Below are 18,870 nucleotides of genomic sequence, written 5' to 3'. Positions count from 1 at the left end.
TGAAGATGGTGAGACCCCTCTCTCGGTGTTCAGACTTCACTAGCCTACCTCTGGGGGTTGCTGCCTCAAGGTTACCTGCCCCTGGGAAAAACTGCTTGCCAACTGGTCTCCCCTCTCCCCACGGCAGCCAGTCTGCCTAAACAATTGAGCAGCCCTCATCCCTGGTGTGACACATTTGCCTTTCACTGCAGCTTCTCTTTTGAATCCTAGCTTTTGAGGCTAAAACGCAAGTGGCTTCCTGCAGAAGTAAGGTAACACCTGTGCTTAGTTTGAGCCAGTAGTTTCAGTTTGTCAACTCCTGTGCTTGTGACAGTCCGGCACAAGGTGGCACTGTCTGGCTAATGTGGAGACGATCACAACGGCAGTTAATTATTAATTCAATATACATTAGAAATCACTATTCCGCGAGGGCCCATCCATTCTTATAGCTTTGGGGGCCTAGAATAGTCTGAATTGTCACACTTGTAGGAGTGTGATGGTTAGTAGTTGTGTTGGTACTATAATTGGCAGCATGGCAGTACCAATGGGTGGTGCAAGTTGCAGTGGCCTCCAGATGAGCGCCCTGGCACATGTATATAACTGAGGCATGACTTACACAGATGTACAGAGGAAGTAGTGGCTTTGCCATTGCTTTTAATTGCTAATTTGGGCTTGCAGTGCATGACTTGGGGACTCATTTTACTTGGGGGGGGGGGGCTGCACAACCACTGCTGCAAGCGCTGGGGTACTCCTCTTACTGAAATGCCCAGGGTACCATATCCTAGGGGTCTACAAGTAAGTTAGCAATTTCCATGTGGGTAAAGCCAATTTAACATACACTTAAGGGTCAGGGCACCGAGGTCTGATTAGCAGGTCTCAGTGCATTCTCAGCCGAAAAACCAGCAGCATCAGTCAAAAAACATGGGGGGTAACTATTAAAAAAAAAGCCATATCCCTGTAAACTGGTAAGACCCCCCCCCCCCACCTCTCCACTGGCCTCGTGAAAATCAACTTGCCAACTCGCTATGGCGAATGAAATTTTGTTAGGGTGACCTATAATTCGGGCCTGCTCCCCCGTTCTGGTGAACTGACAAAGAACAGGTTCTCTTCACTCAAAAATTGAAGGAGCGCTAAAGATGCCTTTAAATCTTTTATCTTCTCACATCTGCTCTGTGTATAGATACAGCTGGGTCGAGTAGATTATTCAAGTTACTAGACCTGCAGGTCTAGTAAATCTTTAATGATTTTTTGAGGCCTGCAGTCAGGAGTGTTAAAGGCTTTTCTCCATGTCTGTGACAGCTACGGCTTCCATTGTATTGCATGTACAGGTTTATAAAGAACGTGAAACAAACTTTGTTTGTTCAGGAATTTTTATAAAACACGGTTCCGTCATGAGCGTCGGTTGAGCTGTGCTCATGACGGAACCGTTCCGTCATGAGCCAATAGGCTCATTAGAACCTTCAGCACAGCGCGAAAATTCGCGCCGCGCTGAAGGGGTTAAAGAGCAATGTGTTTGTAGCGTAAAGAACTGCAGGCATTTCATTAGGATTTGTGAAAGCACTTGGTGCAGAAAGGGTCCAAGAATGTAGATGGTTGACAGTTGCAGGTACTGCAGAGCTTCAAATTTGATAGTTTACTTTGGTGCTGGGATGGCGACTGACTTGTTAGCGCCTGTGTTGGTAGTTATTTGTGATTGTGACATTGATGCATCCCGAACAGTGGTTAAAGCAGGCATGTTTTTGTTCATAATTTAGAAATGTAGTAAGTAATGTGCTTTTTGCCTTAATTTTTGTAATCTGAGGTCATCTGTGATAAGAATTTGTTGGAAACCGCATTCACAGGCCCTTTTGTGTCCTTAAACATGATTTGAACTTTCTTCCAGGCTTTGATGTTGCAAAGACCGGAGATGCAAGAATTGGATTTGTGGGTTTCCCATCTGTGGGGAAGTCCACTCTGTTGAGTAACTTGGCTGGAGTGTACTCGGAAGTTGCAGCATATGAGTTCACCACTCTGACAACAGTGCCTGGTGTTGTGCGATACAAAGGAGCCAAGATACAGGTAAGAGTGTTTGCTAAACAGATGTTGCAACATCTGTTTGCTTGCTGCTAGGTACATGGTTTTCCCTGTTCGTAGCTTGAAGACACTTAATGCTTCTTGCAGTATGGAACCAGCAACTATGCCAAAGCAGTTTAAAGATGTATCTATTAGTTGAGCTGCAATTAGAGGGTTGATTTTGTTACGAAAAGCAACTAACTTCAAGTAGTGTGCTCTCTTTGTTAAGCTCTTCCTTATTTTCAGTTTGTAAGAGAGGATCACTAGCGTTGGGTGTAGGTGAAGCTTTTGGTCAGAGTTGTCCTTGTTTATTCAAGTTATGAATGATGCTAGCCAAACTAAGTCGCCATTCTTATGTACAGAGTATTGTAAACATTGAGCTTCTTTGGTGTGGCTTTGTGTAATTGCCATTCAAATAACATTAGGTGAAGCAGGTCTATGGAAAGCTTAGAGTAGTCTGGGGAAGATCTCCTCCACCCCCTTTAGGCATTGGAATTGGCTCAGTAATCTGTCATTCCTGACTGTGGTTCTGAACCATAAAGCAGTTGGATTTCGTTGACTTGGCAGTTTGTGGAGAAGATCCATGACAAGGCCTTTTTCAAAGGGAGAGACTTGCTTTAAAAAAAATATTATATAGAAGTTGTAGGTCCATGGTGAACCTATGTGCTACAATGGGCTGAGCAATAACTGGAAGTGTGCAACCATCATGACAAAAGTCCTTGAAACTATCACATCTATATCTGTATGACCCAGAATTAAACAAATGCATGTGTCCAGTCATCTACTTTCTCATCTTTAAATCATGAGTGGCATCCTGATTTTGAGGGTGCTTCCTCTGAGGGTCTAGAAGAAATCACATGGATGATTATTCAAAACTTGGTGGAGGTGGAACTTATTTGCACTTCAAGAATCTTATGAGTGGGTTAGGAAAAAGTTGCTGCCACTGCCAATGTAAGATGATCCCGAAACCTGCCCATTGGTACAGCAATGATTAATTTTCTGTTCCAAAATTCCCCGAAACGTTCCCATAGGAGCACGGCACTGAACCTCAGACGAGTACATGGAGCGCTAGCGCGGGCCCCCCTATTGACGGAACCAGCAGTCATTCTATCGTTAGACGCCAGGATGGCGTTCGACTTGGTGGAGTGGCCGTACCACTTCGCAGTCCTGGCACACATGGGCTTCGGCCCTAAATTTATCGCATGGATAAAACTTCTATACACAGAACCTGTTGCTCATGTGGCGCCCAATGGACACATTTCACGAGAAATACCGTTGGCCAGAGGAACGAGACAGGGTTGCCCGCTCTCCCCCTTGCTGTTTGCGTTAGTCCTGGAGCCGTTAGCAACTGTCATTAGAGGCACCCCATTACTGAAAGGGGTGAGTTGGGGGGAGCACTGGGAAGACAGAGTTTCCCTCTACGCTGATGACATGTTAATATACCATTTCCGACCCAGCCGCTGGCATCCCTATATTACTAGAATTATGCAATACACATGGTATCAACTCTGGCTACACCATAAACTGGTCGAAATCGGTCATTTATGAACTGAAGGGTCCTCGGCCACATCTACCCAGCGACTGCCCGTTGACAATTGCAGACTCCTCATTTAAATACTTGGGAATCTACGTCGCCTGAGACGCCTCTATCCATTATACTCAAAACATGTTACCTCCACTCACTCGCTTACAGGCAGATGCAAGGTACTTGAAAAATTTACTATTGACACTTTTAGGTAGAGCGGCTCTGTTTAAAATGAAAGCGCTTCCATGTCTTCTGTATGTACTGGTGAATAAACCAACCCTAGTTCCACCCTCATATTTTAAAAAGGTGAAGGCAGTAATTTCAGGTTTGCTGTGGGGAGAACGCCCGGCTCGGGTGGCACATATAAAACTCAACCGTGGATGGTATGACGGTGGGATAGCTCTGCCGAATATACAGCTGTACTACTGGGCATCCCAACTCAAGGTGATAAACCAATGGATCCACGCACCACAAGAAAACCCAGCTTATTTGGCAGACAGGGCACAGCTAGGCACACACAGTCTGTTGGCACCACTATATAATAAAAGTCTAATGGCAAAACTGATGGGCCCGACGAAACATACGATAATACTCTGGCATAAGGCGCAGACTAGACTGAAGTGGGGGGGATGTAATAACTAAACTTACACCTTTGTGGTACACTAAATCACTGGGATGCCTGAGACATAGTAAGGGATTCACCCAATGGGACAATATAGGAATCTCCACAGTGGGAGACTTATGGACGAATACTGGCATGATCCACTTCTCACACTTACAACAACAGTATGATCTAGGCCCTACTGAGACCTATAGGTATATACAGATAAGACATGCATTAATGGCAGCCATTGAGCCGGGGACAAAGGTCCCCGAATCCTCACAGTTGGAGGACCGCCTACTCACTGATTTTATGCAAACGGGGGCCACATCACTCACTTATCGAAAGCTGCTGAACAACCTACATGATCCACTAACTAAACTATGAGACAAATGGGAGGAGGAGTTGGGGGAAATGGACGGAACGGACTGAAATGCCGCATTGGCATCCCCGCGGGAGGCAGGTGTGTCGGCCCGCTTCCGGTTGGTACAATTTAAAATACTACACAGAGTGTATTACACCAGAACTACCCTATACAGAATACATAGGACTGATCATCCAAACTGTTTGAGAGGCTGTGGAGAAGAAGGGACACTGTTGCACACACTCTGGGGTTGCCTGATCATTAGTGAATACTGGAAACGCATTATGAGGACCATTTCTCAAACGCTAGAAGTATCACACACCGGACCCGAGGGTCTGTTTGTTGAATATATGGGGAAAGACTGATTTAACGCGACCGGGACAGCAGTGGGTAGTGATAGGAACGATGGTGGCCAAGCGTGATATAGCGCAGAAATGGGGGTTAGCGGACACACCGACGTCAGCACAATGGTGCAAACACATGGATAGGTTGATGGTAACCGAGCGAGCGATTTATAAGATAAGAGCCAACCCTCGCAAATGGAACAGGATATGGTTACCTTGGAATAAATATAGGGGTGACCTGTGTGAGCCTTTACCGGAAGAGGAAGAAGACAGCTCTGAGGAAGAGGATGAGTTGGGGGATTGATACATACCCGTTGACGGAATGGTGGGAGGGGTCTAGGCGTACGAGGGGGGGGATATTTTAAGAAGTTCACAAGACCGGAATAGAATAGTGAATCGGGAAAACCCACTGATATGAACAATTAACCGTATATGGATACCTTGTTATATTGTTTATTATTCCTAATGAGTCTGTGGTTTTGTTCAGAAAAAATTAAAAAGTAAGACAACTGATTTCTTTACCTATTGATGGAATGTCTCGAACACAATATTCATGAATGCTGCCGGACCGGAAGGTTGTCGGCTAAATAGCTGTGTATTACAAACACCGAAATGATTAAGGCGTGGCAACTGATATCTGAACACGCGAATGATGTATTGTGTATTTGACAACTGCCAATAAAGTCTTACAAAAAAAAAGTTCCCCGAAACGCGTTGGGTCTTGACAAATCAACTTGAATAAATCACCTCATCAAACCCTTGTGGCCACGGCGTGCTGTTTTTCTATCCAGGAGGCATCGCATTTGGAGGTGTGTGTGTGTGTGTATATATATATATATATATATATATATATATATATATATATATTGTGCTTAGGAGATGGTGATCTCCCTCGTTATCTGTGACTTCTGATGAATTTATTAAGTGTGGAGGCTGCAGCGATCCAAGGAGTCAGGATGCTCATTACGGTTATAGAGTCCAGTTTTCATTACTTATATTGTGTTTTTTGTCTACTAAGTGAAAGAATGGTATTTCTTACTGGTGTCACATAAATCAGTACATTTGTAGAGCGGGGCTGCTTGTCACCCATGAGGGTCTAAGGATTAATTATAATGGCGCAGGACATACTTTTAAATAGTTTTGTGAGTTTGGTGCACAAGTCATTAGTAGAACCCTGATGGGGAACCAGAAGTGAGCTCATAATAAGGAGCCTGATGATCTCCCTAATGTGAATAAGGGTCCTATCAGCCCTCTCAAAAAGTACCTTAGTGGACATTTGCCCACCTCCAGGCGCTTGAGTGCAGTTACTTGTGGTACTAATGACCCCACTCCTTCATCCCAAACAGTCAAGACATCCAGATTAATGGCTGAAATGAATGCCATCCAGCCATGTATTGTGGAATCTCCAGAGGGCCCCTCGGGCGGAGACGCATCCCCCACTGCACCCAGTAGATGAGCCACACCCCTGGGGTCCTGCTCCTACCTACGGGTGTACTTCACCATATTTCTTCATGGTGAGACAAAGCCAGGAGACACCGACTCCCTACATTCCTGTCCTCCAGTATCACTAACACTTTTCAAGCCGATGGGGTTAGTTGTCTTCAACTGTCCCTCAAAAGCAGTGACCAATGGGTGGAGCAAGTTCCATACAGGTGGGCAGATATTCGCCTATGGGTTTGATACCTTGTTCGAGGGCAGAAAGGATCACAGTGCGCAGTCCGAGACAGGGGTGTCCCAGCCTCGTGCTGCGGCAGTCTCTCAGGGCGAGGGTCCACAAGTGTCTCAGGTAGGCCCGTAGTCTGCCCAACCCTTGCATAGTCCACTGTTCAACTCACCGCCAGCCCACACTCCTCTTCCAGCTCAGGAACGTGTCCCAAATAGGGACCTCGCCAGACCTCAGCCAGTGCCCCCCAGGTCCAATCTCACCAGCACAGCCAGTAGTTAGTCTTGTGGTAGCACTTTTTTCCGGAGCCTCCGGTGGGGCGATTATCTTTTCTGGTTGTTCTCCTGGGTCTGTTAACAAGGCCCCTGAGCAGGGCCATCGGCCAGTCCGAGGCAGCCCACACCCTCATTCACTGTGCTAACTGCTCCTAGGCTCAGGAGGCAATAGTTATTATGCCCGGGGAAGGCTGGAGGGGGAGTTGTAACACCACCTTTCGCAACCTGAGAAATTCAGCAGCCCCTTGCATCAATCGCCTCCAGATTCTATGGTCCATGGCACGCTATATTTCTCACTGCAGCATTCTCAGCTAGACTGTACCTCGTGGTCTGGGACATATGTCCTCGCCCAGCTGGGCCTCTCAAGGGCTGCTGCTCCCATCCTGTGGAAGCAGCGACAGTGCCACCAGCTGCAGCAGCGGTCCAGTTTTGTTCTAGCCCCACTTGCTGCAGCCGTGTCTCCTCCCTTCTTTCTGCAGTTAGAGCGGAGCGGCTGCCACCATCTTAACTTCTGCGGATGTTTGCGCTCCTCATCCACATCTTGTAGTATTATAGCCTCAGCTTCGCGGTGCGCCACTCCAACTGGTAACTCTGCTTTGGTTGGATAGCACAGAAGGGATGGTATGGGCCCTCGAGCTGGTCTCAGGACATCGGGATGGCCGAGAGGAGCACCGAGCAGCGCTGCTCACTCCATCGGCGTCAGGCCATGCCCCCCAGGACTAACTGGTTTATGATGTATTAAATAGGCATGTCTTCATCTTTTACCTAAATTAAAGCTGGGAAGGGGCAGTCCTGATGGATATCGGTATTTCATTCCAGATCCTGGATGACTAGTTGGGGAACCATCTGTTTCTTTGGTGTGTGTATTTTTTTTTACACACTTCTTTGTCTCCAATATGATCATGTCACGGCTGTGGATATGCTGAAACACCAGAGATGCTAAACCTTTTCCCCACACAGGCGGGGGTGAAGGTCCTGATAGCATTGTAAATGAAGCAGGTGGCTTTGAAGATAGAACTCCAGTCTCTCCTTACTGTGGCAGACTATCAGGATAGTGTTACATAATCCTAGTTTTTCGGGTACTGGCTTAGCAGTGCTGAGGAGTGTAGGCATCCTTTAAGAGGGCCAGTGTAGAGCCTGAGAGGCCAGGGTGCAGAATATTTTCACCATTCAATTGCATGAGTAGGATTGTCTGAACAGCAGTCCTGAAGTCTCTTTCGGGCGAGCAATGCCTTGAATTTCTTTAGTAGGGGTAGCTGGTACCATGCCCTCTTTTTCTTATTGGCCATATGTATCTTGAGGAAGGTTGTTGTCCAGGGTTAATCTAAGTGATTTGGCATGGAATTGAAGTTTGGGTTTAAAGCTATTAAGGTTTATTTCATTGAGCCAGGTCTGTACTATGTATTGCTTGTTCTTGGCGAGGCTGAGCTTTCAGGTAGGTGCTGGAAATCCAGTTCTGGATGAGGTGTGAGCAGTGTTTGAAATGTTGCATGTGTGGAGCAGAGGAGACTTTGAAATGCAATAGTCCATTGTCCGCAAATTGGTTAATACTGATGACATTATTGGTGAGTGGGGCTGAAGGAGGCTCAATGTAGAGGTTGAACATTGGTTGGGAACAGTATGGCACTGTGGGGGACTATGCACCTGATTGGGTTCTGGAGGTCCTCATGTGAATGAATTGGTGTCATTTGGAAAGATATGATGAGAACTATTGAAGTGCATTGTCAGTGAATCCCATTCAAAACTTTAGGGTGTGGGCGAGGATAGGATAGTCGACTGTGTTGAAGGTAGCTGAGATATCCATCAATATCCGGAAATTGGGGTCGTTGTCATTTCTGTTTGAGGGTGTCGTCAATGATGTGTATGGTAGTTGTATCTGCTGTAGCATGGTCTAAAACAAGTTTGGTAGTTGTGGAGAAGATGGATGGTTTTGATGAGCTGTACGAGTTAAGTATAGACTGCTTTTTCGATCTTGAAGATGACGGGTCGGTGAGCGATGGGTGACGTCATCGGGGTGTAGTGCAGGTTAGTTCAGGAGTGCAGGATCTGGCCTGTAGTTACAGCTTCTAAGAAGATACCGTGAGTGAGTGAGGCGTAAGCAATTATGAGTAGGGGGAGTGTGCTTCTCTGGAGAGAGCTTTAATGAAGGATGATTGTAAGACCTTCTGTACGTAGGAGGTGGGCTTTGAGGATATTAAGTTATATGGGCGCAATGGAGGGTTGAAGGATGACCATTGTAGGATGCTATGAGAAGGGATGGGTCCAAGAGGAGAAGCCGGCTTGGTGGTGGTGATGGGCTGTAGCTCTTCTGTATTTTTTCACTCAAGGTATTGTTGATGGAATTGCACTTGTTTGCAGAGTGAGGGAAAGGCGTGTCAGCCAATCGGTTGATGCATTGCTTGATGGTCTTGAAAAGAATTGCGCTTTTGTTGGCAGCTTTATTGATGGGGTAGTTATAGTGCTTTTCGTGATGTCGTCTTTGTGTTTTGGAGTGAGGGCATTCGGTTTCTGTTTTCTTTTCTATTTCTTTTTTTTCTGTCGGCGTAAAAAGCATTTGTTGCCAGCGAGGTCTTTGGAGTACCAGGGTGATGAAGATTTTAGCTTACACTTGTGTGTTTTGGTTGGAGAGTGTTTTTCCAGAAAAATGTTTTTAGTCCTTTAGAAAGATCTAAATGTCAGAAATAGTGGCATGGCTTTAAAGGATTTGATGATTTGGTGTTCACTTCTCCGTTGATCTTGGTTTGTTGGTTCGACTTTGAGCAGGGAGATAGGTATGTCAAGGTAGTTCTTCCAGTGCAAGGATGTGGGTTGTTTGCATCGGATTGTTTAAAGTTGAGAAGACTTGGCACAGCATGTGGCCGTAGTAATTTATTTCCCAACGTTGCTTTATCTGGGAGGGTTAAGTCACGCAGTTGGTTTGTGTAGGCATGTTCGATAGATGAGGTAGTGAGGAAATAAGAGAACTAGCCAATTTGGATTTTGTTCTGGTCAGAAGACATATAAATGAGATGGCAAGTGGCAGACTGCGTTTGAGTGGCAAGTGGCATGAGTAGCTCCATTATGTCTATTTCTCACTTGCTTACTAGTGTGCTCGTGGATGACCGGAAGGACTCCTCTTAAGTTTGTGGTCCACACGATGGGTGCTGTGGCCTCTGGGAGCAAGGAATTCTAGGATGTGCCACAACTGGGAGTTGAACCAGTTCAAATATGTATATACTACAGGCTCAAGAAGTGGGGCATGATATAGTTAAGATGTGTAGCACATGTGGTCCAAGTTAAATTGGAATCCAGCAGCCATCAAAAATTGCAAGCGGGACTGGATGTGCTTACTGGCTTGGCTATCTGCCTTGCACAGCTGTTTGCGACCTGGTCATTTGTTGGTGCATGCTTCCCAGACGTTGAGGTGGATTTCTGCTTAGTGCATGCTTCGATAAGGTGGTGATAAAGGTTTGGCCCAAGATTATTTATTTTTTCATGCTTGTTTGCCATTGTTGTGAGACTTTTTTATTGCCCTGCCTGAATTTTCCCAATTTTCTTCCCAATGTATCCAGCTTCTTGATCTGCCAGGGATCATTGAAGGTGCAAAAGATGGAAAAGGCAGAGGCAGACAAGTCATTGCTGGTGAGAAGAGTTTCCATTCATTTAATACTAACCTTAAGCTTTAGATGTAGCATCCTCCTCACTGAACATGGATGCTATTTATACCTATACTATCACATACAGTTCATGTAACAATAGTGATAGCAAGCCACTTTCAAGATTTAAGATTTTAGGCATGTTGAGTGTCATGTGGAGATGTCAGTTATGCATAAACTGTCAGTAAAGTTATTTCGTCAGTGTATCAACTTCATCAGGTGCCCCTTTAGAAACTGAACTGTTATGATGGTGGCAAATAAAAAAGAATATACAATGTTATGAGAGGCTGCCACAAACTGAAGTCATTAAGGGTCAAATGGTGAGTCTATACCAGGCCTTAACCTGAAGGGAATTCACTGTCTTGCTCTGAGCTAAGACTCAACCCAGAATAACTTGGGAACACTGTGAACCCATCTGCTACTTTTCACACAGGAAGACCTAGTATTTAAAGATGCAGGCTCTCCTTGAAAATTCCCAGTTTCAGCTATCCAAAGAACTGGTACAGTGTAAGTGAATGTATGTTTGATAGTCTGAAATCTAATGGGAGATTGTTTATCACTTTGAAAATGCCACCACTGTACATTAAAAGGATATTGTATGTTCTTGCTGAGTTTTATGGTCATCTAAAGGAATGAGTTCCTGGGCACACAGGACTCAGACCTACTGAATGCTTATGATATATCTCAGGGGGCGCTTTATCACATTGACAAATTTCAGTTCCTAGAGTAGACATCTAGGTTTAATTTGGGCACCAAGCCCATTCTAGATGATAAATTCACAGTTTGTCCCACGCAACTTTGATTCTTTTGGCTTCAAGCAACCAGTCAGTGGCCCAGTACACAATGCAGGTAATGCTTGGGCCTTAACTCTTCTGAAAATATGCCAGCCCTTGCGGCTGCTCTCTAAGCACGGATTTAGTTGGGTTGCTTCCTAATAGGTATTGAAATACCCAGGAAGCATTTCTCTGTTTCTATCCTGGACTGACTCAAAGTGCACATGAGATTCCAAGCTATAAAACTCTAAGTGCCCCACCAACAAAGGAAGCCAATGTCTATTTTCTCTTTTCTAGCCTGCACACTAACATCACCAATACTCTTAATTGTGGCGCCCCCTCTCCATTTGGCAGGCCTAATGTATTGAAAAACGAAAATATCAATATTTGAGAAGGCTTCTGGGCAGATGTAATTCAGTGCCCAATCTACCCTAGATCATGACTTCATTGACAGTGTTACTTCATGATCACCTATTAGGTTGGTCAGACCTGAGGAAAACGGAAATCTCCAATCTTGCTTAAGCAACTGCATGTGTAGTACTCCAAACCCCCCCCTCCCCCTGAGGCACTAGGACATTCCATAGTTACTCCTGTACTAAAGAAATGTCTGGAACCCCCACCTAAATGTTGCCTGTCACAAACCTTCCTTTGCCAGCAAAATCACCCAGGGAATTTTCTCCGAAACCTTAAAGAATTTAAGGCATACCAACTACTTTATAACTGCCAATAAAGGGTGCAGGTCAGCTGCGGTTACTTTGGCTATTACAAGAGAAGGCCCTTTAGCACATGTTGATGGGCAAACTTTTCTCGATCTAGCCACAGCCTACCATACGGTGGTGGACCATGAGGTCTCCTAGTCTTACTCCTAAGTGGGTTTAAGGAATCGGTCTTTAAAGTTATTTTGTTCATTTCTAACCAGTCTTCTTTGATCGTCCTTGTTCTCAATAAAGACTAACACTTCCTGGGTACTCCAGGATGACTCCTTGCCCTCTCAACTATTCAACATCCTCAAGTTAGCTGGTGGATCTGCTCTGAAAACCACTTCAATTCCAAATGTATGCTGAGGATACTATAATACACCAGAGGATGGGAAATGTCCCTAGTCGTTACAACATAACAGAAACGTGATTCCATTTGAGTCGCCCTCAGGTGTCCCAAGCAGTCCAAATACCTTTGGTTCTTCTCTCACTTAAGCATTTCTCCTTAAAATCATTGCTTGGTAGGTAGTACTAAACCACAGTTCATGATGCTCTGATAGATTCCTCTAGTTGGGGGCATGTCACTGATAGGGCTACAGAGCAGTGGCCCTGTCCTGCATGTATTATTTTATTAAGGTGTATGCAGGTATCCCACAAAAGGACCTATGGCTGTGCTGACCGATACAACATTGGGGTTCAGTGCTTTGCCTTTTCCTAATGATCGTGAATCCTTTAACTCCTGCCATGAGGGCACCTACATGGATCCCAGTGGAGCGGAGAGTCAAGTGCAAGATTGTTTGCTTGACCTTCAAATCACGTGGGGCCCGAGCACATGGCGGATTCAGAAAGAAGGTTCATCCCTTCCCACTACTACATGTCCAAGATCAGTGTACCAACTAAATTAAAGAGAAACCAGTGGGCAAGAAAACATCAAGATGTTTGGAGTCTGGACCATACCATTAGATTATCTAAAATCCTGATGTCCCCTGCCACCTATGCGTAGTAGTTCTAGCCCTATATGGAAACATCCCTGTTCAAAGAAGCCTTTCGGATATGTCTGGGGACCCTCTACTTGGCAGATACCCCCAACCCCACCTTTTTTTTTTTTTTTTGGTCTGTCCGGTACATGACACCAACCACACAGGTTGGGGATATAAATCGCTTCTAACAGCATGTGCTGAATACAATCTAGGTTTACTGAGTACAAAGTGCCTGCAAGTCAACATGTAAACACTATTATTTAATTAAATTAAATAATACATTGGGAAATCGTTCTTGGCCACTGAAGTTATACAATGGACATCTTTTTCACTTGCCTTTTGTTGGTGGCCTCTTGCACTTAGAAGCAGTTGATGTTCTGCTCTCTTGGGTGTTGAGGTACCAACTAGCCTATGCACATTCAGTAATTGAATCAAAGTGAGAATTTTTCAATGCAGCTCAAATCTAGCCTAGCATTTTCTAGACTCGGGGTCACTCCACCTCAGATTTTCTTGGTCAAAATAGTGTTTGGGGGATTTGAGATTCAGACATGTGACTTAAATATTAGTGTTTGTCGGGCATCGGTGTATGATTTTTCAGGCGAGGTATTGGTGTTCTGTTGGCTTTTTTCATTGCTCCCTCCTCATCCCCTAAATCGGTTAATTCCTGTTTCTTTCCACAGTTGCCCGCACGTGCAACCTGATTCTCATTGTACTGGATGTACTAAAGCCACTGGGACACAAGAAGATAATTGAGAATGAACTAGAGGGTTTTGGAATACGTCTGAACAAGCAACCTCCAAACATTGGTTTCAAGAAGAAGGACAAAGGAGGCGTCAACCTCACCGCCACTGTAAGTTTGAGAGAAGGGGGCTTGAAATGACTGTTAAGATCAAGAGTTAATGATAGACTAATGTACAGCACAGAACGTGCTCCAAATGGTGATAATATAGAACTCTATATATCTACATAACATTTACTCAGGATGCAAGGATGGCAAAATATGCAGGCATACACAGTAAGACCTGGGGGCAATACCTGCTTACAAAAAGAAGAGTTGAGAAACATAGAATCACAGTGGGGTTGGCATTACTGTCTTAAATAGTTGGAAGATTGTAATCTGTCTACAGTCCTGAAGCAATCATAGTCCAAGTTCTGTATGTGTGACAAGATGGTAATGCAAACAAATCCAAGGTGTAGAAACTGGGACCACCAGCTCTCCGGGGGGGGTAGCATGGCTCGGGCAGGAAGGCAGCCAGGGGCTTGCGTGTAAAGCAGCTACTTAACACACTCATCCAATGTAACCTGCAGTGGGCGCAATAATGGAGACCACACCATTGGTTGTATTTGTAAATCAAGATCTTTTATATAGATTTTAGATTAGAGCAAATCATGCAGTAGCAAATCATTAGCATTGCATTAAAGTACCACATTAAAACCTCTGATGAACGCTTTCCAAATTGCACTACCTGGAAAGTGATAAAACATTTCATCAAGTACTTTCAGTACAACAGAAGACTTCAAAGAACACAGCCTGTCGCGACAGGCTACTCAGCAGGCAAAAAGGTAATTTCATAGATCCTAAATTAACCTGTAGGAAACAAACACAAGCCTTTCGTCTTGTGAATACTGAGGGTTTTGCGACCCAGAATCAGATCAGAATACCAGTAGAATGAATCAATAAGTATCACAGTTTGATCCCCTCAGGAACTGTAGAAGCCCACCCCTGCAAGAAATTCAGTACAGGGAAAAGGTCATCCCCTTATAGCAGGCATGAAGACAGTTAAGTAAGCATAAACCAAACAGGTGGCGTAGACTGCCACTAAACATCAACCACCAATAGAGCGTCAGAGTTTAATCCTTTCAGGATTCCTTGAAGCCCGCCCCTGCAAGGGAATTCAAGACACAGTACAAATCCCCACTTCAATTATCAGGCTTGTAAATATGGTATAAACAGAGGCCCTACAGGCCGGATGCTGGCAATATAGCAATTCAACATAGGGGTAAGTGTCTGTCCCCCAAGCCTCCAAACTCTCGAGGCACATTAGGTGGGGGCCAACGGGGCCCAGTCTTAGTTCACCCCGGGGGAGGGGCGACCTCGGGCCTCAACCGGCCTACCGCCCTCCTCCCCGGGGGTTACCTGGCGTGTGGGGCAAAGCGGAGGGGGCTCTGAGAATCCTTCGCCCCCTCCGCGGTGAGCTTGGGCCTTACCGGGTGCCGGGCCTCGAATGCAGAGGCTTGTTCCCGGCAGCCAATGGCTGCGCAACTTGGGCGGGGGCACGGCCGATGACGCTGCGGCGCTCCCCCGTCACGTGATGCAGGCCCGGGAAGGCTTTAGGCCTGGTGCGGCCTGGTGGATTCGATGCGGCGGCCCTCTCCTGGCATATGGGGGCCGCCGAGGGGGTAATCACGGCGCTGGGCACAGCGCGGAGGCAGGCGGCCACAGGACAGGCCGGAGGCGCCTCGGAGGTGTTGCGTGGGCGGCGCCGATGCTGCAATGGTGACACGGTCTCCTCAGGCGCCTCGGGGGCTAGACGCAGCGCTTGACACCGAAGCAGGTGAGCGCGTGGGGGCAACTGCGGCGCCTCACAGGGCAGGATGATTCTTGAGGAGAAAAGCGCCTCAGGATCACAGCGCTTGAACCACGGGGGCACAGTTAGCTCAGGGCAGGCAGTCTTAAATACAGCGCTGGACAGGGGGAGCAGAATTTAGCTCTTTCCACACAGTTTAGTAAGGACAGCAGAGCAGTTCAGTCAGGGGAGACAGGTAGGGCGCGGTGGGCCCAGTTGGAAGGCAGGGGATGCGCAGGGCAGCACAGTCCAGTACCTGGTCGATTCCCCCAGCAGTCTCTGGTCAAATGGTCATAGCAACTAGTCTTCTTGGTGCTTGGAGGGTTCTGTGCCCTTGGATGCTGGTTACTTGAAGTTGCTGAGGGGGGGGGGGGGTTTGAGTTGAAGGTTTGATGAGTTTTTCCTCAGTCACTGCAGATGGATCCTAGGGTTCCCTACCACTGGGCCAGATCAGGGTGCTAGCTTAGGACACCTCACCCAGATTAAGAGGCAGCACCTAAATCCTGTCACTCCCAGTAGCATAGGTTCCTAACTAGGCCCTCCCGCCTAAAACTCCTGCGTGGGTTCCCCAGGTCAGTGATGCCCCAACTGACTAGAAAAAGTTCCCTCCCTTGCTTAAGTATGCCCAGGTCAGGTGACCACTCTCTAAGGCGGGAAAACCTAACTCCGCCTTTCTTCTGGAAGGTTCCAGGAGCTTCCCCACTCTACCTATGGACAGGGGCTGGGTGGCTGGTATTGCAACATTGTATGGGGATCCAGCCTGCTCCTGGCAGCTAGGGTGCTACACTAAAAGACCACGCTGCAGTAGCAGGGGCCAGTGGCAGCCATGTTTGAAGTAGAGAGTACCTGCACCCTTACACAGATTAGCTATGAAAAGGTGCCCGAAGACCTATGGGCCAACAAAAAGGAGGTGGGAAAAATGAGGCAAGGGCAAAAAATCACAGGGAAAGACCACCCTAGGGCTGACAGGTCTAACACAAGGGTCATACCAAAGGTTATATCTGGGTTGCAATGTCATTTTGTTCTATCCATCTGCCAGACTTTTTCCAACATACAGAGACACAGGCAGAACAGTAGCTATACACATTAGATGCAAGACCAGCAAATATGTATTATCTTGAAAGAACAATTGTTTTGCCCATACGAACCGGGGCAAACTGGTCCCTAAAATTATTGTAAGATGGATAACAATAAAGCAGAGACCACAGGCACACTGGACAAGAAAAAAGGGAGCAGCACTGGCCTTCCCAGGAAGGGTGGCGCTGAAAGATATTTGTGCTGCAGCCACATGGTCTTCTGAACACACTTTCACAAAACACTGTTGTGTGGACATCCAAGCCAACAAGGAGGCACCAGTGAGCTAAAGAGTACTAAAAAATGTTTGAAAACAATTGCTACAGAGAACCCAGCCAACCCATGAAACGGAATACCACTATATAATCCATGCACAGCTTGTGAATCCAGAAAAGATGCACACAGCAAAGCAAAATAGTTATTTTACTAGTAGGGATAGTTTTTTAGCTTGAATTTTTCTGGATTCACATGCGACCTATCCGCCTCTACCAAGGGAGGTGTATATGCTAACCAATACAAAAAACCCCACAAAAGCTGAGGAAATGAACAGATTAAATTCTCCAAGAAGGGCAAAATAAGAATCTGGCAATGGCAACTATGTCGACGCTTCTGGGGCGTAGGTCTGACATCTCTCAAGGATGACATAGTACCAAGTGGTTGGAGAATCAACCACGCCCATGCAAAAAAAGACTATTCTACACCCAACCTCTAGATGGCAGAATAATGTGCAGCATGTGAATCTAGAAGATACTTCAAACTGAAAAACTATTTTCTTCTATCTGATCAGGCCTTGAGAAATATACTCTCCCACTTACTAAGGCAAGTCATTTAATCAGTGTGAGATGTTTTTTTAAATTATTTATTTATTTTATTTATTGCATTTCTAGAGCGCACTATCACCTGACAGGCATCCTGGCACTAGTAACTCTGCATGACAAACCTCTGTTAGACCTTACTGTAGCCCCCTAAAGCTTAGGCAATAGCCATGATTCTAAATTCCTTCTAAATGGAAGGTCGCTGATATGTCTCAGCTCAAGAGGTAAGGTATTACAGAGCTTTGCAGCAGCAACCCCAAAGGATCTACCACGTGCTCTAACTTTTTTAAATCTGGGGATTTTTTTCAGTTTTTCCCCAGATGAGCGCAAAGTTCGGGTAGAAACGTACCACTCGAATTTGCGTTGAAGAGCGGTAGGACCCATTCCGTGCAGGGCCTTAAATGCTAAGCAAAGTGATTTAAACTTGATTCTTTGTTTCACAGGGAGCCGGTGCAGCTCCGCCAGGGCCAATGAAGCGGAGGACCTTCTAGACCAGCCTAATACTAATTTAGCTGCGGTTGACTGTAACCTTTGCAACCTGTCTAGTAGAGACTTTGGAGATTCAAGGAGCAGGGCATTACAGTAATCAACTCTGCTCCGTGCTATCAATGAACATGCCAAGGGGGGAAGCAACGGAAAGATCTTACGTAAAGAACGAATGATGGCCAGGCAGCAACCTACAACTTTTGTGGCATGCGCCTGGAAAGTAAGATTACAATCGAATGTCACACCCAGGTTGTGAACTGTCTTAACAGGCTGAACAAAATTAGGGGAATCAGAGGGCCAAAAATTAATAGGCAGCCCGGAAGGAATCCTTCCCATGGCACAGTTTGAAGGCCTACTTGCCCAGCCTGGTGAGAGTGTTTGAGCTGGTAAAGAACAGGTGTTCTGTTCAACTGAATGAGCAATAAACTGGTCTTTAAATCTTGTTTTTATCTTGTTCGATTTTTTGCACGTTCAAGGATAGGTCAAATGTCTACTTATGTCTTCTAACAAATTGCTGCTTATTTTACCCGGGAGACTGGTGTTTACTTTTCTTTCTCTGGCAGCAGAGTTAGTAATTTTTTTAAGTGAACTGTCTGTCAATCATGCTCGGCACACAGTATTTAAATAGCTTGTAAATGAAATAGCTTATAAATTAATTGTACACATATTTAAAAATATACTTCATTAGTTAGGGAAACACTTTTTTGAAATTCTGAACTGTGCTAGAAACAAATTTTAATAGGATATATAAAAACCTAAATACTTTGAGGCTGTGCAAAATGTGCTGAAACCCAATTTTCACAGATTGATATTGTTTTTATTATTAAAACTGCATGCTGGTGGGAAAGTTTGTGGCCGTTTCAATGGAAAAGTCCTTCTATACTTCAATGTTATCACATCATGTTATACAAATATTTAATAAAAACTAGTTTTAAAATCTAAACTGAACAACATTCAAGTGACAACCCTCCCCCCTGCCCCCCTGATGACAATGCTATTAGTGAAGTAAGGAGCAAGTGTCTGGGATCATGTGGGCAAT

At 45.6% G+C, this 18,870-nt stretch overlaps 1 protein-coding gene across 1 annotated transcript in view; it reads left to right on the top strand.

The window, feature by feature from the left end:
• The window catches only part of DRG1 (developmentally regulated GTP binding protein 1), a 51,771-nt gene that overhangs the window by 14,542 nt on the left and 18,359 nt on the right, over positions 1-18,870 (top strand). Inside the window, exons 3-5 of the mRNA XM_086942828.1 lie at positions 1,862-2,037; positions 10,355-10,424; positions 13,570-13,739. Of these exons, the coding sequence (XP_086798954.1) occupies positions 1,862-2,037; positions 10,355-10,424; positions 13,570-13,739 (416 nt within the window). The remainder of the gene's footprint in view (positions 1-1,861; positions 2,038-10,354; positions 10,425-13,569; positions 13,740-18,870) is intronic.

Source organism: Lissotriton vulgaris, chromosome 11, assembly GCF_964263255.1.
Source record: "Lissotriton vulgaris chromosome 11, aLisVul1.2, whole genome shotgun sequence".
NCBI classification, from domain to species: domain Eukaryota; kingdom Metazoa; phylum Chordata; class Amphibia; order Caudata; family Salamandridae; genus Lissotriton; species Lissotriton vulgaris.
Note: the sequence above shows the minus strand (reverse complement) of the source record. Positions and strands in the feature narration are given on the sequence as shown.